Raw genomic sequence first — 26,902 nt, 5'->3', positions numbered from 1 at the left:
CCCCTGCGCAGTTTTGTACCCCATAGTAGCCCCTGCACATACTATTATGCCCCATAGTGGCTTCTGCACATACTATTATCCCCCATAGTGGCCACTGCACATACTATTATCCCCCATAGTGGTCCCTGCACATACTATTATCCCCCATAGTGGTCCCTGCACATACTATTATACCCCATAGTGGCCCATGTACGTACTATTATACCCCATAATGGGAAGAATTGAGCTATAAAACATCTAGGCATCACTTCGGAGGGTTATAATGGTGTCTATGATGGTGATTTCACAGCGTGAATGAGTAACCTGCAGGGCATTATGGTACCTCAGCTAAATTGTGGGGTGTACGATAACATAAAATCTTTGGCAGCAGGTTTAATATTGCTTTGTTAATAATCTGTCCTTTTTAGGCTTTTATAGTAATATTTAAGTGTTTTTTTGGGGGGAACATTTTTAATATACTTTATTAACTTTTTTAATTCCCTTTTAGTAAAAAAAAATGCAGGCTCTAAACTCCGTGACTAGCAATACTGTAACTAAGCCTGGCCAAGAGGAGCACATTACATGTACACTTTGTATGGCCATTATCCGTACTATATGCAATGTATATGGCCAGTATCCATACTATACGCACTGTGTATGGTCAGTATGTGTACTGTATACACTGTGTATGGCCAGTATGTGTACTGTATGCACTGTGTATGGCCAGTATGTGTACTGTATGCACTGTGTATGGCCAGTATGTGTACTGTATGCACTGTGTATGGTCAGTATGTGTACTGTATGCACTGTGTATGGCCAGTATGTGTACTGTATGCACTGTGTATGGTCAGTATGTGTACTGTATACACTGTGTATGGTCAGTATGTGTACTGTATGCACTGTGTATGGTCAGTATGTGTACTGTATGCACTGTGTATGGCCAGTATGTGTACTGTATGCACTGTGTATGGTCAGTATGTGTACTGTATACACTGTGTATGGTCAGTATGTGTACTGTATGCACTGTGTATGGTCAGTATGTGTACTGTATGCACTGTGTATGGCCAGTATGTGTACTGTATGCACTGTGTATGGTCAGTATGTGTACTGTATACACTGTGTATGGTCAGTATGTGTACTGTATGCACTGTGTATGGTCAGTATGTGTACTGTATACACTGTGTATGGCCCAGTATGTGTACTGTATACACTGTGTATGGCCAGTATGTGTACTGTATGCACTGTGTATGGTCAGTATGTGTACTGTATACACTGTGTATGGTCAGTATGTGTACTGTATGCACTGTGTATGGTCAGTATGTGTACTATACGCACTGTGTATGGTCAGTATGTGTACTGTATGCACTGTGTATGGTCAGTATGTGTACTATACGCACTGTGTATGGTCAGTATGTGTACTGTATGCACTGTGTATGGCCAGTATGTGTACTGTATGCACTGTGTATGGTCAGTATGTGTACTGTATGCACTGTGTATGGTCAGTATGTGTACTATACGCACTGTGTATGGTCAGTATGTGTACTGTATGCACTGTGTATGGCCAGTATGTGTACTGTATGCACTGTGTATGGCCAGTATGTGTACTGTATGCAGTGTATGGTCAGTATGTGTACTGTATGCACTGTGTATGGCCAGTATGTGTACTGTATGCACTGTGTATGGCCAGTATGTGTACTGTATGCACTGTGTATGGTCAGTATGTGTACTGTATGCACTGTGTATGGCCAGTATGTGTACTGTATGCACTGTGTATGGTCAGTATGTGTACTGTATGCACTGTGTATGGCCAGTATGTGTACTGTATGCACTGTGTATGGCCAGTATGTGTACTGTATGCACTGTGTATGGTCAGTATGTGTACTATACGCACTGTGTATGGTCAGTATGTGTACTGTATGCACTGTGTATGGTCAGTATGTGTATTGTATGCACTGTGTATGGTCAGTATGTGTACTGTATACACTGTGTATGGCCAGTATGTGTATTGTATGCACTGTGTATGGTCAGTATGTGTACTGTATGCACTGTGTATGGTCAGTATGTGTACTGTATGCACTGTGTATGGTCAGTATGTGTACTGTATGCACTGTGTATGGCCAGTATGTGTACTGTATGCACTGTGTATGGCCAGTATGTGTACTGTATGCACTGTGTATGGCCAGTATGTGTACTGTATGCACTGTGTATGGCCAGTATGTGTACTATACGCACTGTGTATGGTCAGTATGTGTACTGTATGCACTGTGTATGGTCAGTATGTGTATTGTATGCACTGTGTATGGTCAGTATGTGTACTGTATGCACTGTGTATGGTCAGTATATGTACTGTATGCATTGTGTACGGTCAGTATATGTACTGTATGCATTGTGTACAGCCAGTATGTGTACTATACGCACTGTGTATGGTCAGTATGTGTACTGTATGCACTGTGTATGGCCAGTATGTGTACTGTATGCATTGTGTGTGGCCAGTATGCGTACTGTATTCATTGTGTATGGCCAGTATGTGTACTGTATGCATTGTGTATGGCCCAGTATGTGTGCTATACGCACTGTGTATGGCCAGTATGTGTACTGTATGCACTGTGTATGGCCAGTATGTGTACTGTACGCACTGTGTATGGTCAGTATGTGTACTGTATGCACTGTGTATGATCAGTATGTGTATTGTATGCACTGTGTATGGTCAGTATGTGTACTGTATGCACTGTGTATGGTCAGTATATGTACTGTATGCATTGTGTACAGCCAGTATGTGTACTATACGCACTGTGTATGGTCAGTATGTGTACTGTATGCACTGTGTATGGCCAGTATGTGTACTGTATGCACTGTGTATGGCCAGTATGTGTACTGTATGCATTGTGTGTGGCCAGTATGTGTACTGTATTCATTGTGTATGGCCAGTATGTGTACTGTATGCATTGTGTATGGCCCAGTATGTGTGCTATACGCACTGTGTATGGCCAGTATGTGTACTGTATGCACTGTGTATGGCCAGTATGTGTACTGTATGCATTGTGTATGGCCAGTATGTGTACTGTATGCACTGTGTATGGCCAGTATGTGTACTGTATGCACTGTGTATGGCCAGTATGTGTACTGTATGCATTGTGTATGGCCAGTATGTGTACTGTATGCACTGTGTATGGCCAGTATGTGTACTGTATGCATTGTGTATGGCCCAGTATGTGTGCTATACGCACTGTGTATGGCCAGTATGTGTACTGTATGCACTGTGTATGGCCAGTATGTGTACTGTATGCATTGTGTATGGCCCAGTATGTGTGCTATACGCACTGTGTATGGCCAGTATGTGTACTGTATGCACTGTGTATGGCCAGTATGTGTACTGTATGCATTGTGTATGGCCAGTATGTGTCAAGCTGTCAGTCTTCTCATTTTGTGCACAAGCAGCAGTATATTGCTATCAGTCATTCATGCCTAGACAGAGACTGGCAGGAGTATTTCTCATTGAGGTGACTGACAGTGACTTCTTACCGCCATGATCACCACTTTATGTCACATGTCTGCAGTTTTTTGGACTCCTTAAGTTTCTCCACTCTTGGTACATGAGACACATCTCCGTTCTTCCAGAGCTCCTCACTAGTCTAGTCCTGGTGAGTTTCCTCTTGTGATGACCTTACACCATGTACTTCTCCTTACAGATGCCAAGGCAAGCCTCTCTCCTTTATTTGAAGTACAGCTGGACCTTGTAATCCCAGATATGGTTTTCCGACCGTCCTTAGATCTTGGAATCAGCGATGGATTATACGACATCATAGAAGGTCTCATCAACGATATCTACAAAATTTCCTCCTTAGTTCCTCGGCTGTCCCAGACCAGCTCCTTCCCTAACTACCAGGCAGATATGGAGGACATGGCGGACTTGGCAGACATGCGTAACTTCCTTATGGAAAGTGTCCAAAACATGATGAGCACATGCGCCGAATATCGAAACTCTTTCGACCAGTATTCTTACTTGTACGTGGATGACCGCAAGGAATTCATGCGTCAGTTCCTCTTATATGGTCATGTACTGACCCCGGAGGAGATAGAAGCTCACGCTGAGGATGGGGTCCCAGAGACACCCCCCACCTTACTGCAATTCAGAGAACAGATAGACTCCTATGAGAAAATCTATGAAGAGGCCAACCAGATGGAGCCAGTCAATGTGTTCGATTGTTGGATGAGGGTGGATGCCCATCCCTTTAAATCTGCCCTCCTTAATGTGATCAAGAGGTGGAGCCTGATGTTCAAGCAGCATCTTATTGACCACGTGACAAACAGGTAAGAGATAGAGGGGAGTATATAGAGGAGGGGGCCACACAAAATCGGCACATACTGGAACCATCTGACGTTATGGCTTGTTCCTTGTTCTCCTCATATGAGCGGAGTGCGGAGGATTGGGGCTTGGACGAATCTTCCAAACACATTCATCATAACTCATGCCAGCTATAATGGGAATCTACGCCACATCCTAACTGGAGCCTTATCCTAAATCAGTGGTGGCCCTTGGGGCAAACACCAGTCTAAATAAATCTGCCCCAATGAGTTCTTTTGCTAGGGATTTGTCTTCCAACATGCTTGGTGACTGTTTCCAATGACAGCCTGCAGAACTGTGAAGTAGGATACAATCTGTAACTCCAGATCTCTACAATATAAACGATAAAAAGTATAATAATATGGGACAACATGCTGGCTCAGTGGTTAGCACTGTAGCCGTGCAGCGCTGGAGTCCTGGGTTCGAATCCCGCCAGGAATAACTTCTGCAAGGAGTTTGTATGCTGTCCCCATGTTTGTGTGGATTTCCTCCCATTCTACAAAGACATACTGATAGGAAAAAAAAAGTACATTGTGATCCCTAAATGGGGCTTACAATCTACATAAAAAATGCATATAAATTTATATATATATATATATATATATATATATATATATATATATATATATATGTATGTATATATATATATTATATATATATATATATATATATATATATATATATATATTATATATATATATATATATATATATATACATATATATATATATATATATATATATATATATATATATATTATATATATTTATATTTATACAAAATATGTATAATAATCTGTAACTACAAATGGTATTCACAATGGGCAATCCGGCTGAAGTAGACAGAGAAGCAGAATATGACTTTCTTATTTCTGTTCTCAGTTTGGCAGATCTAGAAGAGTTTATCAAGGTGGCAGAGCAAGGTTTGGGTAAGCAGCTGAAGGAAGGCGACTACAATGGTCTGGTGGAAATAATGGGGCACCTCATGGCGGTGAAGGATCGGCAGAGCAGCACCGATGAGTTGTTCGAGCCCTTGAAGCAAACCATAGAGCTCCTGAAGGTGTATGAGCAGGAGCTCCCTGATGAAGTCTATAAGCAGCTTGAGGTACGTCCACAAGTCACAGTTTATTCGCCATTTCCACATGACAGTAATTTACATCAGTATCTAGAAGCCAAAACCAGGAGTGGGTCGAAAATCTCCCAATCTGTCCAGCATTCTAAGGCATAAAAGTCAGCCTGGATTGTGCAATATCAAAACCTGTGACAGGAGTAACTGTAGAAGAACATGAGGGCTAATGCATTGCACATCTGCTGAAATGCGGTAACTATCCTGTTCTGGTACAGAAACAATACAGCTCTGTTCTGATCACGTCTTGTACATCAGTTTAACTAATTAATTTACATGAATTGATTGTAATGTAGCCATTGTTTAATTGCCTTTAGAGGTTAAAGCTCTTAAAGGGCTTGTCCATTTATGGACACTTTTTTCCTACCCATAGGACAGGGGACAGTCTGATCGCAGGGGGGCCGGTCACAGGGTCCCCAGGTGAACAGAACAGCAGATGACCAAATATTCCCCTCAGGCCTCATTGTGAATGAAGCACCAGTGCACTTGTGTGACCAGCGCTCCATTCACTTCTATGGGTCTGCCAGGACTGAAATCTCCTGCAGACTCGGCACTGGTGCTCCATTCCACAAGGGGGCCTTGGGGGGATTTTCAGTAACCTGTCCTGATCAGTGGGGACCCGGCGATCAGTCCCCCAGAAATCGGCCACTTCTCCTCATAGGGGATATGTGGCGGGACAATCCCTTTAGGCGCTACTCACATGATTGATGTTCACAGCCGTCAACTTGGCAAAATCACGGCCGCAAAATAACGCGGCGTTTACGATCCACGCTCCCATTGAAATCAATGGGAGCGTATAAGGCCCGCAAAATCTCACACGGCATCTACGTGCCAGGTCGCGCGGCACGTTACTCCATGTGAATGCACCATAAGATTGATTTTTAACCTTCAGAGTGCTGGACAAACTTTTCTCTATAGTCTTGTGTCACATGCTGCCTGAGTGGCGTCTGTGGCCTGGGCCTCGGGAGCACCTCACTGGGGCAAGCTGGTACTCAATGCATCACCAGGGGGCGCCGTCAGCAACTCCTCTTGTAATCTGCTCTCTGTTAGGTAGATGATCTCTTTCATATATTTCTTGTTTCTTTTTATTCAATTTATAGGAACTTCCAGAGAAATGGAACAATATAAAGAAGATGGCCATTACTGTAAAGCAGCAGGTAGCGCCATTGCAAGCCAATGAAGTGACCCAGCTCCGCAGGAACTGCGCATCCTTTGACGTCGAGCAGCACAATTTCAGAGAAAAGTTCCGGAAGGAGGCCCCATTCAGGTAAAGTGTGTAATACAAAGACAAATCATGGTAGCCTTGTCAGTAGATCCTTACTATGTGTATATATACAATTGGTGGCCGACTAAGCTGTTAGGGCATGCTGGGAGTTGTGGCTTTTCAACAGCTTTAGATCCACCGGTTGGCAACCACTATATTACATAGTATGGAGGGTAGTGGGTTGTAGCAGTGTCCATATTATTTTGGGTTCTGGTCATTTACAAGGCCTCTATTTGTGTTCCCAGATTTGACAGCATGTCTCCATACCAAACACTTGATCTCAAGCATATGGAAATCAAAAAAATGGAGGCCACCATGGCTTCAATCTACGAGTCCGCAGCGTTGTTTGAAGTCGGCGTTCCAGACTACAAGCAACTGAAGCAATGTAGGAAGGAAGTGTGTCTGCTCAAGGAGCTGTGGGACATGATCAGCCTGGTGACATCCAGCATGGATGACTGGCAGACAACAAGGTGGAGAGAGATCAACGTGGAAAACATGGATCTAGAATGTAAGAAATTCGCCAAAGACATCCGAAATCTGGACAAGGAGATGAGGGCGTGGGATGCCTTTTCGGGACTTGACAACCAAGTGAAGAATATATTAACGTCTTTAAGGGCCGTGGCAGAACTTCAGAATCCGGCGATCCGTGAAAGACACTGGAGTCAACTCATGCAAGCCACCGGCGTGCGCTTCACCATGGACGAAGACACCACTCTTGCTGACCTGCTAAAACTCAACCTCCATAACTTTGAGGATGAAGTACGCGGCATTGTGGACAAAGCTGTGAAAGAAATGGGCATGGAGAAGGTGCTGAAGGAGCTCGATGCCACCTGGAGCGGTATGAACTTTCAGTATGAACCTCACCCCCGGACCAACGTACCCCTCATCAAATCAGATGAAGATCTTATCGAGACCTTGGAGGACAATCAAGTTCAGCTCCAGAATCTAATGACTTCCAAGTACATTGCCTTTTTCTTAGAAGAAGTCTCAGGATGGCAGAAGAAACTGTCCACCGCTGATTCCGTTATCTCTATCTGGTTTGAGGTTCAGCGTACCTGGTCCCATCTAGAAAGCATTTTCATTGGCTCCGATGACATTCGATCACAGCTGCCTGAAGTAAGTAGTCACGTAATGTGCAATGTGCGCCCTACTATGATGGGACAGGCAGGGGCGTAACTACCAAGGTAGCAGGGGTAGCGACTGCCACAGGGCCTGGGGCATTAGGGGGCTCGGTGACAGCCGCTATCGCTGCGTTTTTTTTTTCCTTATAGGCTTTTACCGACTGGAGTTACTCCAGCCGATAACAGGCCCTATTTACTTACCAATCCTGGCAGGGATCGGGATCTGTAAGTGACATCGTGGGCCTCACAAGCACTATTATTATACTTGGGGGATCTTTTCAGACCCCCAGGTATAATGATTGAAGGCCCAGGAGAGGTAAGGAATACGTTTATGCGAGCAAAAAAAAAAAAAAAACGCATCGTATACGCTCATAGTAAAAAAAACGCCATGTAAACGCAACGTTTTTTTTTTCTACGCCTGTAAAAATAAGCACAAATTCAGCCCGACGTTACTCCGTGTGAAGGCAGCCTTGTGAGGTCCATGATGTCACATGACCAGGACTTGCATCCCAGGTCATGTGACGTCCTGGACGTCATTGAAGATGGTTGACACCACTAAGGACTGGAGATAGGTAAGTTTTTTTATGTTGGTCCCCCCCGGTCTCTGATTATTATACTCTGGGGCCTGAAAAGACCCCAGAGAATAATAATTGTTCATGGCTGTTCACAATGGAGCATAATACTGTGTATAGGGTTCACTATGGGGCGTAATAGTGTGTGCAGGGGCCTCTATGGGGCGTAATAAGTATGTGTAGGGGCCACTATGGGGCGTAATAAGTATGTGTAGGGGCCACTATGGGGCGTAATAGTGTGTGCAGGGGCCACTATGGGGCGTAATAGTCTGTGCAGGGGCCACTATGGGGCGTAATAGTATGTGTAGAAATGCAGGGGGGGGAGGCCAGGGGCTTCGGGGGTGGGAGAGGATCTCAAAAGTTCGCCACGGGGCCCCGCCATTCTTAGTTACGCCACTGGGGACAGGTCACTACTTACCTACAAGATCAGCACAATATTACCTTGAAATACTCTGTGCTGCTGGGGACCATGCTCCTTCCACTATGTAACTCTCAATTTATGACCTTCAACCAGATCAGCACACTCCTTTCCTTAAAGACTCTGTGCTGCTGGGAGGAACCCTAATTCTTCCACTATATAGCTCTCACTCTGTGACCTCCTCTTTAAGATCTGCTCACTCCTCTCCTGAAACACTCTGTGCTGCTGGGATCCCCGCTCATTTTACTGTGTAACTGACAGTCTGTAACTTCCTATAAGATGATCCCATTGCTCTCCTGAAATACTCTGTACTCCTGGACACTATGTAACGCTTACTTTGTGACCTTCTAGCAGATCAGTATCAGTATAGGGATCATAAATCCCTGTATAAGTTCCCCGTTTCCCCAGAATTCATCTAGCAGCAGATTCTTAATTATAAAGGAAGAATAAGACGTCTTGCAGATGGAATGATCTCTGGGACGCGTTCTCTGAGCCGTCCCTGTCCGATGCCGCCTGACAAATGGAGCGTGCAGCTTCCCTGAGATAGGATATAGATTTTCTTCTCTTTTTTTTCTCTCCCCGCCGGCCCGGTCGTCTTCTGCAGGCAGCGGTTATTTTATTTGCTGTGGAGATGTCACTTGGAGCCGCGGTTTCTGCTGAAAAGTTACAAATTCCATCATTTTGTCTCTTTACGAAGCGACAGCCCGAAGCCTTGTAAAATGGCATTTAGTGCGGCGGCGGAGGAGCGTAATCTGACAGTAATAAAATCCAAGTAAACAGGAAATATGTTCACATCAAGTAAATAAGACACTAAAATTCAGACACTGGAGGAACAGCGCAGTCTGTCAGGGGGAAGGAGAGTCTCCGCTCAACAGATCGGGCCGAGACAGAGGGCTGAGCGGGTTTATAGCTTTGTTTTTATGGTATTTTTTGAGAATTTACTGTATAGGTGCGCCATATAAAGCGTCAGTCGTTAAAGCAAATTCGCAATAAGAGTTTGCTTTTCCTTAACATTTGTCTGCTCTTATTGAATTGAAACCGGTTGGGGGAGTTTTTTTTTATTATTTTTTGGGGGGTTTTTTATGTAGATTGTGAGCCCCACATAGGGATCACAATGTACATTTTCCTACAGTATCAGTATGTCATTGTAGAATGGGAGGAAATCCACGCAAACACGGGGAGAACATACCAGCTCCTTGCAGATGTTGTTCCTGGCGGGATTCGAACCCAAGACTTCAGCGCTGAAAAGCTGCAGTGCTAACCACTGAGCCACTTGCCCCTGTTGGGGGAGATTTATTGAACAACATGCACCAGCGGTTGCACCAAAAAGCTGGTGAACACTAGGGCAGATTTACTAATCCTAAATCGATGGTGACGATGTCCTGCTCATATAGAGTTTGTTACAGTGTGTCAGTGGTCTGTGAGGTCACAGCAGGGTCTATATCGCTCCTCTTACTGCCCCCTATATCTGACAATGTTTCTGGTTGCCCTGGACCTTACTGACCTTGGTGCAGGCAGCATGGCAGCTACATGGTCATGTGACCTCTATAGTACTTGTTTGTGTATTTTGTGTTATGTATGTAAAGTCCCCTGGTGCTCAATAAAGAAATAACAATAACCAGACAGGAGTAATATTGGGACATAAGAACGTTGCCCCCTCCTGTATCCCACTACCGAAATGTCTTCTTCTTCCCAGGACTCCAAGAGATTTGAAGGCATTGACACCGACTTCAAGGAGTTGGCCCAGGATGCTAATGGGACTCCGAACGTTGTAGAAGCCACCAACAAGCCGGGCCTGTACGACAAGCTGGAGGATATCCAGGGCAGGTAATGTCTATATATACTCAGCAGTGTTCAGCAAATCCATGCTGGCTGCTAATCTGTCTCCCCCATGCTTTACTCTGTTGCTCTGCTCCATTGAGGTCCAGGTTTGCAGTATTATCGGTGGAGATCAGAGGGAGATTGCTATCCTCCTCTAGGTCATGCTGCTGCTCTTTCCCTCTTCCATACTTTACACTGCATCTCTGACATGGGATTGTATTTACTGATTCTTGTTTCTTAGGTTATCTTTATGTGAAAAAGCTTTGGCAGAATACTTGGACACCAAGAGACTGGCGTTCCCCAGGTTTTACTTCATATCCTCGGCTGATTTATTGGACATCTTGTCAAATGGAACCAACCCGCAACTTGTGAGTGCCACTTTTAGGATTGTCCTCATATTTATGACATTATGGCAGCCACTAATCTTCTCATATAGATGGATTGTCCCCCAATGTAACTGCTGTGTTTTGATTCTGTCCTGATGGCTGAAGAAAGATATCAAGTGAGGCATAAACCAGCCATGATGTCCTTATTGTGGTCAGGTTATATTCTCATACATGTAGTGTCCTCTCCTGATAACCAGCCATGATGTCCTTATTATGGCCGGGTTATCTTCTCATACATGTCGTGTCCTCCTGATAACCAGCCATGATGTCCTTATTATGGCCGGGTTATCTTCTCATACATGTAGTGTCCTCCTGATAACCAGCCATGATGTCCTTATTGTGGTCAGGTTATATTCTCATACATGTAGTGTCCTCTCCTGATAACCAGCCATGATGTCCTTATTATGGCCGGGTTATCTTCTCATACATGTAGTGTCCTCCTGATAACCAGCCATGATGTCCTTATTATGGCCGGGTTATCTTCTCATACATGTAGTGTCCTCCTGATAACCCGCCCCAATAAGGACGTCATGGCTGGGTTTTTTGACAAGTCCCAGACCATAGAAAGTTCTTACATTCATGGAATTATCTATTGATGACCAATCCAAACCAAAGATGTCACCGCTAAGATAACTAGAAATTCTCTAAAATTCTAAACTTTTAAATTATTTATATGAGCAAAAATGTTTAACTTTTTCATTGTCTACAAAATGAAATATGTTTATGTTCATGAGAAACCCTGCTGATGTTCTGATCTCACTTCCTATCAGAAGGTGCTTTTACGGTTCCTTTCCAGTCATAAAACACATACATTCTCCAGAGCTGCACTCATAGTTCTGCAGAGCTGAAATCTCCCGGCCCACCCTGCATGTTCATTGTGTGCACAGAACTGGACTGTCTATGTGGATTAATTCTTTCTACATCAGGCATTGCTGAGTGAGGAATATTCATGGATCTGGTCCGATGTGTTTGACGCTGGTTATCTGGGGACACTTTTTATAGTCCTCTGAGACTATGAAACCTCTCCTGACATGTCAGACCGTCCGCCGAAGTCTATAGTATATGTACGATGGAGCGACAAGCTGTTTTGCGCTGCACATGACTGAATCTGACGTGCCATCTGCCATATCAGTGACTTCATGGTTATTAAGAAGACGATCTATAATCTAATTGTGCGTGAGTTACAGCGATATTTCTACGCTCCATTGCAGGTCATGCGCCATCTGTCCAAACTGTTCGACAACATGGCAAAGATGAAATTCATAGAGGGAGAGTCCAAGACCGGCCTGGGCATGTACAGCAAGGAGGACGAATATGTCACGTTCAGTGAGCCTTGTGACTGCAGCGGCCAGGTGACTACCGACACACCGATCAATCCCTGTAGATAACAATGTTATGGAAATAGTAGCCATTCTCCTATTTAAAGTCACCTTGGGTCTCACTACTATAGTCTTACTTGTTCTGCACTTCTTGGTTCATGAACAGAATTCCAGAACTGAAGAGAAGACTGACACCCCGAGCTCCCAGTATTATACCAATATGTCAGCTTTACGGCTGATTAAGCGGCAGCAGTTATGTTATGTGGTAACAAGTGTTCTGTGAATATGGGATATGAGGCTGCCGTTTATCTGGGGTTGTCAGCGCCGCTCCCCCAACTAATTAGGAGTTGACAAACGATGTCACTTGCTAATTAGCTTTGAGAACGGCATTGTCCCAAAGCGATGTGCTGCTCTACATATGACAGCACTATGTGATGCTGCCTAATGAAGCGATCAGTACACGGAAATGATGTACATACATAATGTGTTGTATCGTTCATGGGATTTACTGTCGTGACAGATGAGAAATGAAGCGCAACGTATCCTAAATGTGTTATCTGTGTGTCCTCAGGTGGAAACATGGCTGAATCGGGTGCTTGACTCCATGAGGGCCACTGTACGGCATGAGATGACCGAAGCTGTCACCGCCTATGAGGAGAAGCCCAGAGAGCAATGGCTGTTTGACTACCCTGCCCAGGTATATACTGTAACTGCACAACATAGTGCCCATAACAGGTGACCAGTAGCCACTGCACAACATAGTGCCCATGATAGGTGACCAGTAGCCACTGCACAACATAGTGCCCATAACAGGTGACCAGTAGCCACTGCACAACATGGTGCCCATAACAGGTGACCAGTAGCCACTGCACAACATGGTGCCCATAACAGGTGACCAGTAGCCACTGCACAACATGGTGCCCATAACAGGTGACCAGTAGCCACTGCACAACATGGTGCCCATAACAGGTGACCAGTAGCCACTGCACAACATGGTGCCCATAACAGGTGACCAGTAGCCACTGCACAACATGGTGCCCATAACAGGTGACCAGTAGCCACTGCACAACATGGTGCCCATAACAGGTGACCAGTAGCCACTGCACAACATGGTGCCCATAACAGGTGACCAGTAGCCACTGCACAACATGGTGCCCATAACAGGTGAGCAGTAGCCACTGCACAACATAGTGCCGAACATGGGTGACCAGTAGGTGACTCTGAGGTGCCTGACTCGGCCATCATCATGGTGCACTTCCACTTATTTTTCTTGTTTTGTCACGTTTGTCACTTGGATCAGGAGATGCATCCTCTTTGGGACCTTCCTAAAGTCTTAAAGGATGATGAGTTGTGTGCTCATATAGGTTCTCTCCTTTCCCACCAACCCAAACCTTCTCTCATTCTGAGGAGGGGGATACAACAAGTCTGACGGCTCAATGGTGGACACTGGGAGGGAAGGGTAGCCAAGGTAGAAGCCAGGAGCACGATGTAGCCCAAATCTCTTAGGGCCTTCTGTCTACAATGAGTTGGGAATTGCTTTGTGGAGTTCTGTCTTTTTTCAGCGTAGTCTGCATTCTTTGCCCTTCTTTTGTGCAGCGCCCCCTTGTTTTTTTGCACATCAGGGATACAAAACACAACCTCAGGCTTTTAACAACTACAAAATCTGCACAACATAGCACATGTAATAGATATACCATACAGCGGTTTAACATTACATACTCATTGAGGAGCACATTGCATCAGGTCTTGGGCTTTCTGCCTCTGCGTCTCAGAAGTCTCCTTCTACCCTTCCAGGTGGCTCTTACCTGCACACAGATTTGGTGGACCACTGAGGTTGGCATCTCCTTTGCCCGTCTGGAAGAAGGCTATGAGAACGCCATGAAGGAGTATTACAAGAAGCAAGTCAGCCAGCTGAACACCCTCATCACTATGCTGATCGGTCAGCTGTCCAAAGGGGACAGACAGAAAATCATGACAATCTGCACCATTGACGTTCACGCCCGGGATGTGGTGTCTAAAATGATTGCACAGAAGGTAAGTTGGGTCCTAAGTGTTGGCGTTGGTCAGCAGATGTCAGTGTGTCCAAGGGCAATAATGTAAGGACTAGGCTTTGTTGTACTGAGCTCTCCTGAGCTGATCCCTCTTTGCAGCAGATCTCCATATATCCTAATATTGCATATGGACATCCCCTCTAAGGCCCAGGGCTGCACCCATTCAATATGAGAAAGCAGTAGAGTACATTTTGCTGGCCCATTACCTGTGAATACTATTTAAAGGGGATGTACTGGTCAGAACACTTATCCCTGTCCACCGGATAGGGAATAAGTGTCTGACTACCTGGTCCCTCAGCGATCAGGAGAATGGAGGACCAAAATTCCCCTTGTGAATGAAGCGCCAGTACACTTGCGTGACTGACTCTCTCTTCAATTCTATGGGGTTGGGTCTATGGTGCTGCTGGAGATTACAGTCCTGGCAGCCCCATATCATGCGAGTGCACTAGCGCTCCATTCATAAGGAGACTTCTGCTCCCCCATTCTTCTGAAAGCTGAGGGACCCAGCCTGTCCCCTGTGATCAGACACTTATCCCCATTCCTATGAATAATGGATAAGTGTCCTTAACTCATCCCCTTCAGCTTCCCCGTACAGGTAGAGCAGCAAGGGTTAAGCCGTACACCATCTAGAGAAGTCACGCCAGGAACATTGCGGCCGCTTTAGTTTGTTAGGTGTCATTTTTACAGATGGAGCGTAACCTGTGTGTCCGTGTCCTCATTTCACAGGTTGACAATGCCCAGGCTTTCGTGTGGCTGTCGCAGCTCCGACACCGCTGGGACGATGACGAGAAGCATTGCTTTGCCAACATCTGTGACGCCCAGTTCCTCTACTCTTATGAATATCTTGGCAACACTCCCCGGCTGGTTATCACTCCTCTTACAGACAGGTACGTGACCGTGTGCCAGAACTGCAGAGGTAGATGGGAGAAGACGCTCTCCTACCACAATGAGGGCTATTTGCTGCCATCTTTCATCTGATAGGGATGATTATTATTAATGTCATTGTCATAGGGTGGAATCCTTAACACTGTAGTCACACAAGTTCTGAATATTCACATACAGGCATAATAGACACTCAGCCCATCCCTCATACTAATAACCGCCATCTGTAAGGTATACGGTATATCATGTCAGGACATCATCTGTAAAATAGAAGGTGATCCTACACAATACTCTGGACATCTAGAGACTGTTCACAGCAGGAGATCTGCAACTTTGTGTATTCCAGATGTTACATCACCCTAACCCAGTCCCTTCATCTCACCATGAGCGGAGCCCCAGCTGGACCGGCCGGTACTGGTAAGACCGAAACCACTAAAGACTTGGGCCGAGCCCTTGGTATCATGGTGTACGTCTTCAACTGCTCGGAACAGATGGACTACAAGGTGCATAGTCTGCCCACAGTTTACTTTAAGGCCCCAGCACTCCAAAGATCTCTGTACATACTATATCTCTTTGTTATGGTGTCTTCTAGTCCTGTGGAAACATTTACAAGGGTCTCTCTCAGACCGGAGCCTGGGGCTGTTTCGATGAGTTCAACCGGATCTCGGTAGAGGTGTTGTCTGTCGTTGCTGTTCAGGTAAGTGACAGTGCAGTCCGCTTATCAGAAGGATTCATTGTGGACACATCTCTGTAGGTATATCTATGGGATCTGTATATTCTGAGCTGACCCATTCATATAATGCTATCTCTATAGTGAGATCCCTATGACATGTGCAGGGCTGCTGTGACTGAGTATTACAGATAACTCTGATTTTGGCTATATATCTCCTTAGATACTGCACTCAGTAGCATCAACAGTATCTAAGTGGTTGGACAATGTGTCCCGATGGTCAAAATAAACCCTGTCCTTAAAGGGATCCTATAATTAAAACTCAATTTTTTTCTGCCTACCACATAGGAATAACCTAAAGAAAAGCTATTCTTCTCCTACCTTTAGATGTCTTCTCTGCGCCGCTGTTCGATATATAATCCGGTTTCCGTCGGTATGCAAATGAGTTCTCTCAAACAGTACTGGGGGCGTCCCCAATGCTGCGAGAGAACTCTCCAGCGCCGCCTCCATCTTCTTCAGGAATGGGTCTTCTTCGCGTCTTCTTCCGGTGGTGGCTTCAAATTTCTAGACCTTGAGCCTAGGTCAAAGCCGACTGCGCATGCCCACTGGCCACAAGAAAATGGCCGCTTAAACAGTTTTGTAAGCGCCCATTTTCTTGTGGCCGGCAGGCATGCGCAGTCGCCTGCCCGAGGCCTAGAAGTTTGAAGCCAGTGTCGGAAGAAGATGCGAAGAAGACCCATTCCTGAAGAAGATGGAGGCGGTGCTGAAGAGTTCTATCGCAGCATTGGGGACATACTTTTTGAGAGAACTCCTTTGCATACTGACGACAACCGGATTATATACCAAACGGTGGCGCAGAGAAGACATCAGTGCATTCCTGTACTGAAATCTTGTCTGTCTCCGGCCTCTTCACACTGATCATCTGCAGGAAGACATGGCAGCAAATATAGTCAGACTTACATGTGCAAGCACAAGGTGGCTCCTATATCAGTATTGATGATTACTGGTTGGCATAGACAGCCATGTGTGTAGAGCCAGCAGAAACTGACTGAGCCTGCACATGGCAGCCCTTACAAATGTGAGATCTTTCTAAATGCAGCCTGTGGGGTCCCCGAGGAAACGCAGATGCCAGTGTAAAGGTCACGGTTTATTCCACTTTTCTTCCCGTCGTTTTGGCTGTCAGGCTTCTCGCTAGACGGTTTCACTCTGTTTTTCCTTCCACCAATCTGCATGTATTAGGTTACGTAAGGGATTTGTGATGAAGACAGTAGATTGGAGAATATCTTACATAGCACTTCCCTCAGTAGTTACAGGGTCTATAGGCCGCAGCCTGATGGTGGAAACCTGAGGCAGACTGATATCCGCCCTGCACCTAACACCAGCAGTTCTGGTAGTAATACTACTATGGAGTCGTTATTCCAGGAGTCACCCTGTATAGACAGTTTTTGACAGATAGGTTGTTCCCGCCATCTTGGAGAACTAAGCACAGATCTGTGGATGTAGGCTTGTCCAATCCTTCTGTCGCTTCATGTCATCCCAGACAGACTGGATGATGATGAGACCAGAGCTATGTGGGGGCCGTATCATCATTCCCAGGACTCCTCTTCCAGAGGGCAAAGGTCACCCCAAATATTAATGGGATTTACATTTCTCTTTTCTTCATTTACTTTGCATTTTTTTAATTGACAAAAGTAAACAATTAACCCTTTTATGTCTGAAAGCTTTCTTACTTTGCAGAATTTTTTTCGCACCTATATAAAATGTTTGCACAGAACTGTATATACTGGAAAGTAACAGATTTCCCAAAAAAGCAGATTCATTCAGTGCGCTCAGGTACCCCCAAGGGATTGTAACCAGACTTACCTCATGATATTTGGACATCCACAGTACCTAGACATTAGGAGTATACCTCAGCTCCTTCATATTTTCTTGGTCTCACAGTCAAGCATGTCACATGATCCCTCTTGGCCAATCATAGGGGTTTAGGTGCAGTTTTGCTTATTCTATTTGCATCCTCTCAGTCCATGTATTTCGGGTATGTTAGGGGGCGCTACTGTACTCACTACATGCCTTAGTGACTGTATGCCTGATGACCATGTAACTAGAATGAATCCATATTAATATCATTATATATATATCAACAGGTGAAGAGTATACAGGACGCCATCAGGGACAAGAAAAAGAGATTCAACTTCCTGGGAGAAGAGATCAATCTCTTTCCCTCAGTGGGGATCTTCATCACAATGAATCCAGGCTATGCCGGCCGTACCGAGCTACCCGAAAATCTCAAGGCACTATTTAGGTAAGAAATATCTCTTGTAAGGCTGGATTCACAGCTGTGTTGTCCATAGGAGACTTTGCCGTAGATTCTACTTAAAGGGATTCTATCTTACCTTTAGATGTCTTCTCCACGCTGCCGTTCGGTAGAAATCCCGCTTTTCTTCAGTACGCAAATGAGTTCTCTCGCAGCACTGGGGGCGGGCCCCAGCCCTCAAACAGCACTGGGGGCATCCCCAATGCTGCAAGAGAACTTTCTAGTGACGCCTCTATCTTCGTCTGGAACAGCCTCTCCCTGCGTCTTCTTCTGGCGCTGGGTTCAAACTTCTACGCATGCGCAGTCGGCTCTGCCATCAGGCCTCGGGCAGAGCCAACTGCACATGCCCGCGGCCATTTTTTTGTGGCCGCTTACGTGAGCATACTGCACATGCTCCTGTGGTTCAACAGCGTACAGAGCATAAGCGGCCACAAAAAAATGGCCGCGGGCATGTGCAGTTGGCTCTGCCCGAGACCCGATGGCAGAGCCGACTGCGCATGCGTAGAAGTTTGAACCCAGCGCCGGAAGAAGATGCGGGGAAAGGCCGTTCCAGACGAAGATAGAGGCGGTGCTGGAGAATTCTCTTGCAGCATTGGGGATGCCCCCAGTGATGTTTGAGCACTGGGGACCATCAATTGATGGCATGTCAATTATATCTATGGAATCGATGGCGGTTTTCCCATAGATATAAAGTGCTGTGGGAAGAAATGTAATGCGTTGCCACAATGTTTTTTTCCCCCAGCGCCTTTTGGCTGCGGGATGTCCCGTGGGGCCTTAGCCTAATGGTTTTTGTTAATCTCTGTGTCTTCCCTTCAGGCCCTGTGCTATGGTGGTACCAGATTTTGAGCTGATCTGTGAGATTATGTTGGTGGCCGAAGGATTTATTGAAGCCCGACTGCTGGCCCGGAAGTTCATCACCCTCTATCAGCTGTGCAAGGAACTCCTGTCTAAGCAGGTAGGAAGCACTACAAGTCTCAGCCGTGGGGGCAGGAGCTCACTTATCATGGCGGAGGAGATTGTGTCATGTGATATGATATGTAAGGTGTGCATACTTTATAGGGGATCCCCTGCCTAGTGACAAGTTCACGTTATATCCTTATAGAAGCCATTTATAGGATTGCTGCCTTCCAACAGGTGGCGCTAGAGAACTCATGATCTATAACGATTATTATGGTCTGTTCACACTGAATTATTGTCGGAGCTACATGCAGATTCTGCCTCAAAATCTGCTTCAAAAAAGCGACCTAGGAAGGATAGGCCAATGATATTAGAAGCTGGATAAATTCTTTAATATTCATGTTTCAGTATCTCTTCCCCCCTCAGTAATGCTCCCCTTCCTCCCCTTCCCATTCCTTACTCTATTTTAGACTTCTGCCATTTATATTATGTATCCCCCTCCCCTCTACATATTCACAGCTCCCAAGTTAGGCCGCCCTTTCCCGTTAATGTATCCGGCGTCCTTCGTACAGCGCTAAGCCTGACAGAGCAGACTTGAAAGGAGTCATTACTAGGCGGCATGCTTGGCCACACAGTCACTCCTGTACTTTAATGCTGAATTCGTAACTTCGTTCATCTTTCTTCTGCTACATAAAGGTTACAGTATCAAACCCGATTTGCCGGGGCTGGCGTGTGACATTGTAATTTAGCACCGGAGCAGAACAATCTATCTTCCCTTTCCATGGCTCATTGAAGCGACCAGTCCTGCCGCACCGGTACAATACTGTATGTGACAAAAGGTCCCATTGATTTAAAGCAGACACTTCAGGGAGAGATACGAGAAGCGCAACGTAAAGGTTGTTTGAAGTTTAAAGTGTCGGGAGCTAAACTGAGGATGAGGATGGAATAATGGCTGCAGCAGCCGAGCGTCTGAAGACCTGTATGATGCGGTTGGGCGGTTTCGTCATGCATGAGGGTCTATATATAGACATTCACGTATCTGACTCTGACCTCCATTACACCTACTCAAAGTTTACAGGGTTAATGTCCTAATATACTTTGCCTATAGCTCTGCTAGGAGTGTTCATCATCTACATCAAGGAGCTGGTAACTAGTATAGTCCTATTATTTCTCACCCCTACAACATGCAGTCACCATTATACAGTATATCTGTACACGCGGCTACCGCTCCATGATCATGTGACTCCAAGGATTGTTAGGCTGGATACAAAGGTATAACTTGGAGCTTCTGGGCCCCAATGCAAAATCATCAATTAAAGAGCAATAGTGGTCCGACACCCAGGACACCTGCAGATCAGCCATTTGAAGAGACATGTGATGCCATGTTCATTGCTCATGTCTGTTTTCGCCCCTCAGTCTGAGCTGCAATGCCAGGCATAGCCACTATACAAAGTACGGCACTGTACTTGGATATCTGCAGCGCTCACCAAACACTGCAGCGTCCTCAGATGTCAGACCAATGCCGATCATCAAGTGACGACTAGAGATGAGCGAACACTATTCGAAAAAGCCGTTTCGAATAGAACGCTCCCATAGAAATGAATGGATGTAGCCAGCACGCGGGGGGTTAAGCAGCCGGCTGTCGGCAAAGTCTGTGTGCCGGCTGCTTCCATTCATTTCTATGGGAGTGTGCTATTCGAAACGGTTGTTTGGAATAGTGTTTGCTCATCCCTAGTGACGACCTATCATAAGCATAAGTCATTTATTAGTAAGCCCGAAAAACCCTTTAGGCTGAAGCCCCACGTTGCAGAGACTCGGCTTTTTTTGTTGCAGATTTTTCTGTGGTTTTTTTTAGCTAAAGTCAAGAGTAGCTACAAAAGGAATGAGAAATATGTAAGAAGCTCTTCTACCTCCTGCTCAAACCACTCCTGACTTTGGCTTAAAAACCACCCAAAAAACGCAGCAAAATAAATAAAAAAGATGCGTTTTCGCAACGTGGGAACCTTAAAGGGAGTCTCTCTCATTAAAACTCAATTTTTTCTCACTGTCACGTAGGAATTGCCTTAAGAGAGGCTATTCTTCTCCTTCCTTTAGATGTCTTCTCCACGCCGTTTGGTATAAATCCCGGTTTTCGTCAGTATGCAAATGAGTTCTCTCAGCACTGGGGCGGTGCCACAGGTGCGCCCCCAATGCTGCGAGAGAACTCTCCAGCGACGCCTCCATCTTCTTCAGGAACGGGTCTTCTTCACGCGTTTTCTTCAGGCGCAGGCTTCAAACTTTTAGGCCTAGGGCAAAGCCGACTGCTCATGCCCGCCGGCCACAAGAAAATGGCCGCTTGCACAGTATTATAAGCAGCCATTTTCTTGTGTCCAGCGGGCATGCGCAGTCGACTGCTCGATGCCTAGAAGTTTGAAGCCTGCACCGGAAGGAGAAGCGAAGAGACCCCGTTCCTGAAGAAGATGGAGGCAGCACTGGAGAGTTCTCTCGCAGCATTGGGGACGCGCCCAGTACTGTTTGAGCGCTGGGGCCCGCCCCCATTTCTGTGAGAACTCATTTGCATACTGATGAAAACCGGGATTTATATCAAACGGCAGCGTGGAGAAGACATCTAAAGGTAGGAGAAGAATAGACTTTCTTAAGGCTATTCATACGTGATAGGCAGAAAAAATTGAGTTTTAATGATAGGATCCCGTTAAAGGGTTTTTGTTGTCCTCTTGTTTTGTGTGATATACACATTATACATAATCCTTTTATATTTCTTTATGTGCCTCTCACAATGTTCTCCCTGGACAGGACCACTACGATTGGGGTCTGAGAGCTATCAAGTCTGTGTTAGTGGTAGCGGGCTCCCTGAAGAGAGGAGACCCGGATCGCCCTGAAGATCAGGTCCTCATGAGAGCTCTGCGTGACTTCAACATTCCCAAGATAGTCACGGACGACATGCCCGTCTTCATGGGTCTGATCGGAGATCTGTTCCCAGCGCTGGACGTGCCCAGGAAGAGAGATATGGAGTTTGAGACATTTGTAAAGCAGGCCGTCCTGGACCTCAAATTGCAGGCAGAAGACAACTTTGTGCTGAAGGTGATGAGAAGTAGTTTAGCATCTGAACATTGTATATTTTATACCAATTAATATATATTGTATTAAGAAACGTTTAACATGTCAGAAGTTTTGATTGATGGGGTCCAGATGCTTTACCCCGACTTCTATACAAGTAACATACTTTCTATAGATCAAGCAGGAGCTTAGCCAATGACAGTGATACTTTGTAAAAGATTCCTCAACTCCATGAGCAGGAATAGTTTTCAGATTCTGAATATTTATAATTCTCATGAACTCGCTGAAACCCAAGGTATGAAAATGTGAAGAAATGAACCACAAAGTAGGTTACGACAGGTTAACACCAGCGCTCAGGTTCCCGTCCCCAAAAACGGAAAACCTATTTGCTTAAAAAGCAGTTCCATTCAGTTTCCGACGAATTAAGGGTCCATTCACATGGAGTAACGTGCCGCGTGATCTGGCATGTATACGGCGTGTGAGACTTTGCGCGCCGTAAAAGCTCCCATTGATTTCAATGGGAGCCTGGATCGTATACGCTGTGTTATTTTGCGGCCGTGATTTCGGCAGAGAGAAAAGTTCTGCTTACAGGACGTTACTCTCCACCTATTTTAAGTAAAATGGAGGAAAGAGTCCCCGAATGCTGGTGTGAAACCAGTGTCAGACAGCCGCAGAGCTCACCCGTTCTGTGTGTCCTTGGGTGTCACAATGGGTCGGATGTAACATCGCTTGTTTCTTTTAGGTTGTCCAACTGGAAGAGTTGCTGGCCGTTCGCCATTCCGTGTTCATCGTTGGCAATGCCGGAACTGGAAAATCTCAAGTGTTGAAGTCCCTTAACAAGACCTACCAGATCATGAAGAGACGACCCGTGTGGACTGACCTGAATCCAAAGGCGGTCACCAATGATGAACTTTTCGGCATAATAAATCCGGCCACTCGCGAGTGGAAAGACGGTAAGTGCCCATCAATGACAGGTGATGTGACACCAAATTTCCTTCTGTGTCTGAATATGGTCTGGGCAGAGACGGGTATGTAGTGAAGGATCCATTTGTGTCTGGATGATGGATCAGGATACTGTAGGACCTGCTCATGGTTGTTGGCGGATCAATCGATCCTCTGTACGAGGGATCTGTTGGGATCTGTGTGTGCCCTCACATAACCACCGCTCCTAATACCTCCTAAAAGGTAGGTCAGGAACAGGCATTTCAGTAAAACAACCATCCTGCTCCTTTCAGTCCAATGATGCACTCGCTTCCTCAAAGTCTTCCCCCATTTAAAGGGAGTGAGGGTCATATATGCTCACTGACACTTCATTCAAAGTTCCCTGGAATAAAGATAACGGGGTGCTGTACCTGGTAATATCTGTCCACCCCATAGAGACAGATAGACTGGCAGCGTGCATGCATGACCCTCCTCTATTCAATCCAGGGACATGGGACCCCCATTCTACTGATCACTGGTGTCCCCAAAATTGGAACCTCCAGCGATCACCTCTCCGATGGGATATCTCCTGAACAAAAGTATACAGATGTCCTGGCACCATAGAGGGGAGCAGATGGCGCTGATTTTTACTTTATGGCCTCACATCCGTTCCCTGATATTAAAGAACAAGGCTGAGCTTTCCCGTCGTGTCTGTGTCCTGCAGAATAGAAAGCAGATGAGGTCGGGGAGTTCTTAGGAGACGGGCGGACTCTGGAGGCCGCCATTAATATTCTCTATGTGTTCTAGGTCTGTTCTCCTCAATCATGCGTGAACTGGCCAACATTACACATGATGGACCCAAGTGGATAGTACTTGATGGAGATATCGATCCAATGTGGATTGAGTCCTTGAATACAGTCATGGATGATAATAAGGTACGTGAGAGGAGAGGACGGGAACTCGCTGCTGGCAAACTCAACTTCTCTACACAGTATGACAGAACGATTCTGCCGCCATCTTATCCCAGTAATCACATGATCAGGAAACTGGGCAACTGCTGTGACTAATCCAAGAAAATGAATATTCACAATAACAAAACATTTACTAACTTTTGGGTGATAGATGGGCATGCCATCGCTCTCTGAGGACCAAGCAGATCCTCCCCAACGTCTGCGCACAAGGAAACGTGCCGCTCCATATTTGAGAATGTCCTCGGCCACATGTCACTGTCGATGGCAGCAATTTCACGCTCGATGTTTGCTTTCAATTTGGGTTTGCTTGCATAAACCTTGCCCTATAAATATCCCCGTAGAAAAAATCTGGGGGTTAAATCGGGCGATCGAGGTGGCCACAAACCTTTCGAGGTCTCCAAAAAACAATCGGTCGTCTTTGAGAATGCCGATCATCCAGGCTTCCCGTCGCCTCCAACTTTTTGTCCAATTTTGCGATGGTTTTGAAGGTAGGCCGGTTTCTCCCTCCAAATTTCTTCAAATATTCCCTCTGACACTGTTTTGCTGACCCGGTGGGCCGGTAGGTCTTCACAATGAACACTCTTTGTGGTACGGTATACTGCATGCCTGCCATAGTGGTGCCAGCTTGTGCCATAGTGATGCCCGCCTTTTTATGACACAGAATCAATTCTTCATTAAATAAGGAATATTTTGCACCTCGTTGCATGATGATACAGGCGCGCATCGCAGAGTAATTCACATTTTTAAAGTTGTACTCCCGAGTGGGACACCCTGGATTGTTATACATTGATCCTATGGAATAAATAACACTATTATTGGATAGCGCGGATTTACATACACGGCGATACCTGACATGTTTATGCTTCTTTTTAAGCTATAAACTTTTTGTTTTTTTACTTTTTTATTTATTCATTCATTTTTTTTTCATACTTTTTAACTTTTTGATATTTTTGCTGTCCCTGTGGCAACTCCGCTATCTCATCACAGGGAATCCGAGGGGCTGAAGGGGAAAATATGGCTCCCTAAGCACCTAGATGTCGTGATGGCTATTAATTGTGGCATCGGAGGGGTTAAGCTTGTCCTGGGTTCTGACTACATAATACAGCCAAGTCCCAGGAGTCGGCTCCGGTCCCTTCAGCATGAGAGTACCGTACTGTCACGGTGCTGAGTGTTAGCTGTATGCTGAGACCTATGTAATAGTACAGTACAGAGAAGGATGGGGTCTTACAGAACTTGCACATTGATGACCTCTCCTTAGGACAGGTCATTATTATGTGATTGGTGGAGGTCCGACATTCAGGACCCCGGCCAATCTGCTGTGTGAAGAAGTTGTAATGCTCACAAGCACCGTAGCCTCTTATCTGTGACTTAGTCCTATTCAGGTGAATGGGGCTGAGCTGCTATACCAAGTGCAGACATTGTACAGCTCTGCCACCGCGCTCACCCAAACACTGCGGTTCCTTCAACCAGCTGATCTGTGAGGACCTGGGTGTCGAGGACCTGTCCTAAGGATAGACCGTCAGTATAATAAGTAATGGAAAGACCTTTTAAGGACAACGTGATTTGGGTCAGTAGATCTGAAGTGTCCGTGTAGAAACCTTTAGGGTACAGCCACACGCATGAGGTGCTAGGCAGCCCACATGTAGTTAGAAAATCATGCAGCTATTATTGGATAGACCCGGACCCACCAAAAAGGTGAGTAGAGGGTGACTGAAGGGTGAACTGTACAATGTGATGGCGCCTGTCGTCTGCTACACATGGCAATCCTCTTACAGGGGCCGTCCTGCTTTTATTTTTTCAGGTTTTAACCCTGGCCAGCAATGAGAGAATCCCCCTGAACCCAACCATGAGGCTGGTGTTTGAGATCAGTCACCTGAGGACCGCCACTCCGGCCACAGTGTCCAGAGCAGGTAATGTGATGTCATTCTCCTCCACCAGAGTGGTTTCATACATTCTCCTGCTTTTAGGCCTCTCTCACACACATACGAATGCCACAAAGTGCTGTGCGTGATTTGCTGCAGTTTTTTAAATATAAAGGAAAAGGGAAATATAAAGGAATAACTTGCACTTCTCCCCTTTGCTAAATCTTCAGGCTTTGGCTCGAAAATCTGCAACGAAAAACTTTTTGGGCGCAAAGAGGCCTCAGCCTTAGAGGCTTTATATCAAGACATTGTCACCCCACAAAGGTCTCGTACTTGTCACAGCTGAGGGTTTAGTACAGTTGTATCTAGTCTAGACGTCACATGCTACAACATGTTGGATCTGTGAATGGTTCATGAGGGGTCATAATTGATCTATCTCCTTGCATGTTATTGTGCCCGCTGCTCTATTCGTTCATGTATCCTGCAGACCCCGGGTAATAATTCATATCATGTTGTAAATCTGTCTCCCACCACAGGGATCCTGTACATCAACCCGGCCGACCTGGGTTGGAACCCACCAGTCACCAGCTGGATAGACAAGCGGGAAGTCCAGTCCGAGAGAGCCAACCTAACCATACTTTTCGACAAGTACCTGCCTGTGTGCTTGGACACGCTCAGAACCAGGTAACGTCACTAATGGAGAATACTGTACTCCTTATGGTAACCTTAGAGTGTACTGCGTTAGGCGCCTTACTCACAGCAGCACAGAGGATTTGACTTCATAGTAGCATGTGTATCAGTCACAGCAGGACACTAACTGTCAGAAGGAAAATGTTTGTTTTGGTACCGTGTTAGCCAGTGGTTATAAAATATAAAAAACAAAAAAAACTTTGCAAGTCTTCAGTAGGTGATACCTTTTTTAATGGC

General features: G+C 45.7%; 2 protein-coding genes across 2 annotated transcripts in view; one reads left to right on the top strand and one right to left on the bottom strand.

Annotated features, from left to right (window-relative positions):
- DNAH9 (dynein axonemal heavy chain 9) overlaps positions 1-26,902 on the top strand; it is a 123,661-nt gene that overhangs the window by 33,636 nt on the left and 63,123 nt on the right. The window contains exons 16-34 of the mRNA XM_075279483.1: positions 3,669-4,290; positions 5,206-5,428; positions 6,550-6,716; positions 6,959-7,829; positions 10,521-10,651; positions 10,887-11,013; positions 12,243-12,383; positions 12,922-13,047; positions 14,145-14,384; positions 15,128-15,288; positions 15,630-15,786; positions 15,876-15,980; positions 18,098-18,255; positions 19,084-19,222; positions 21,958-22,245; positions 22,964-23,174; positions 23,950-24,077; positions 25,915-26,023; positions 26,512-26,659. Of these exons, the coding sequence (XP_075135584.1) occupies positions 3,669-4,290; positions 5,206-5,428; positions 6,550-6,716; positions 6,959-7,829; positions 10,521-10,651; positions 10,887-11,013; positions 12,243-12,383; positions 12,922-13,047; positions 14,145-14,384; positions 15,128-15,288; positions 15,630-15,786; positions 15,876-15,980; positions 18,098-18,255; positions 19,084-19,222; positions 21,958-22,245; positions 22,964-23,174; positions 23,950-24,077; positions 25,915-26,023; positions 26,512-26,659 (4,252 nt within the window). The remainder of the gene's footprint in view (positions 1-3,668; positions 4,291-5,205; positions 5,429-6,549; positions 6,717-6,958; positions 7,830-10,520; positions 10,652-10,886; positions 11,014-12,242; positions 12,384-12,921; positions 13,048-14,144; positions 14,385-15,127; positions 15,289-15,629; positions 15,787-15,875; positions 15,981-18,097; positions 18,256-19,083; positions 19,223-21,957; positions 22,246-22,963; positions 23,175-23,949; positions 24,078-25,914; positions 26,024-26,511; positions 26,660-26,902) is intronic.
- Positions 1-26,902, bottom strand: part of LOC142210359 (E3 ubiquitin/ISG15 ligase TRIM25-like) — a 95,333-nt gene that overhangs the window by 58,173 nt on the left and 10,258 nt on the right. The window lies entirely within an intron of this gene.

The sequence above is a fragment of the Leptodactylus fuscus genome, chromosome 6 (genome assembly GCF_031893055.1).
Source record: "Leptodactylus fuscus isolate aLepFus1 chromosome 6, aLepFus1.hap2, whole genome shotgun sequence".
Lineage (NCBI taxonomy): Eukaryota > Metazoa > Chordata > Amphibia > Anura > Leptodactylidae > Leptodactylus > Leptodactylus fuscus.
This window is presented reverse-complemented; position numbering and strand designations above follow the sequence as displayed.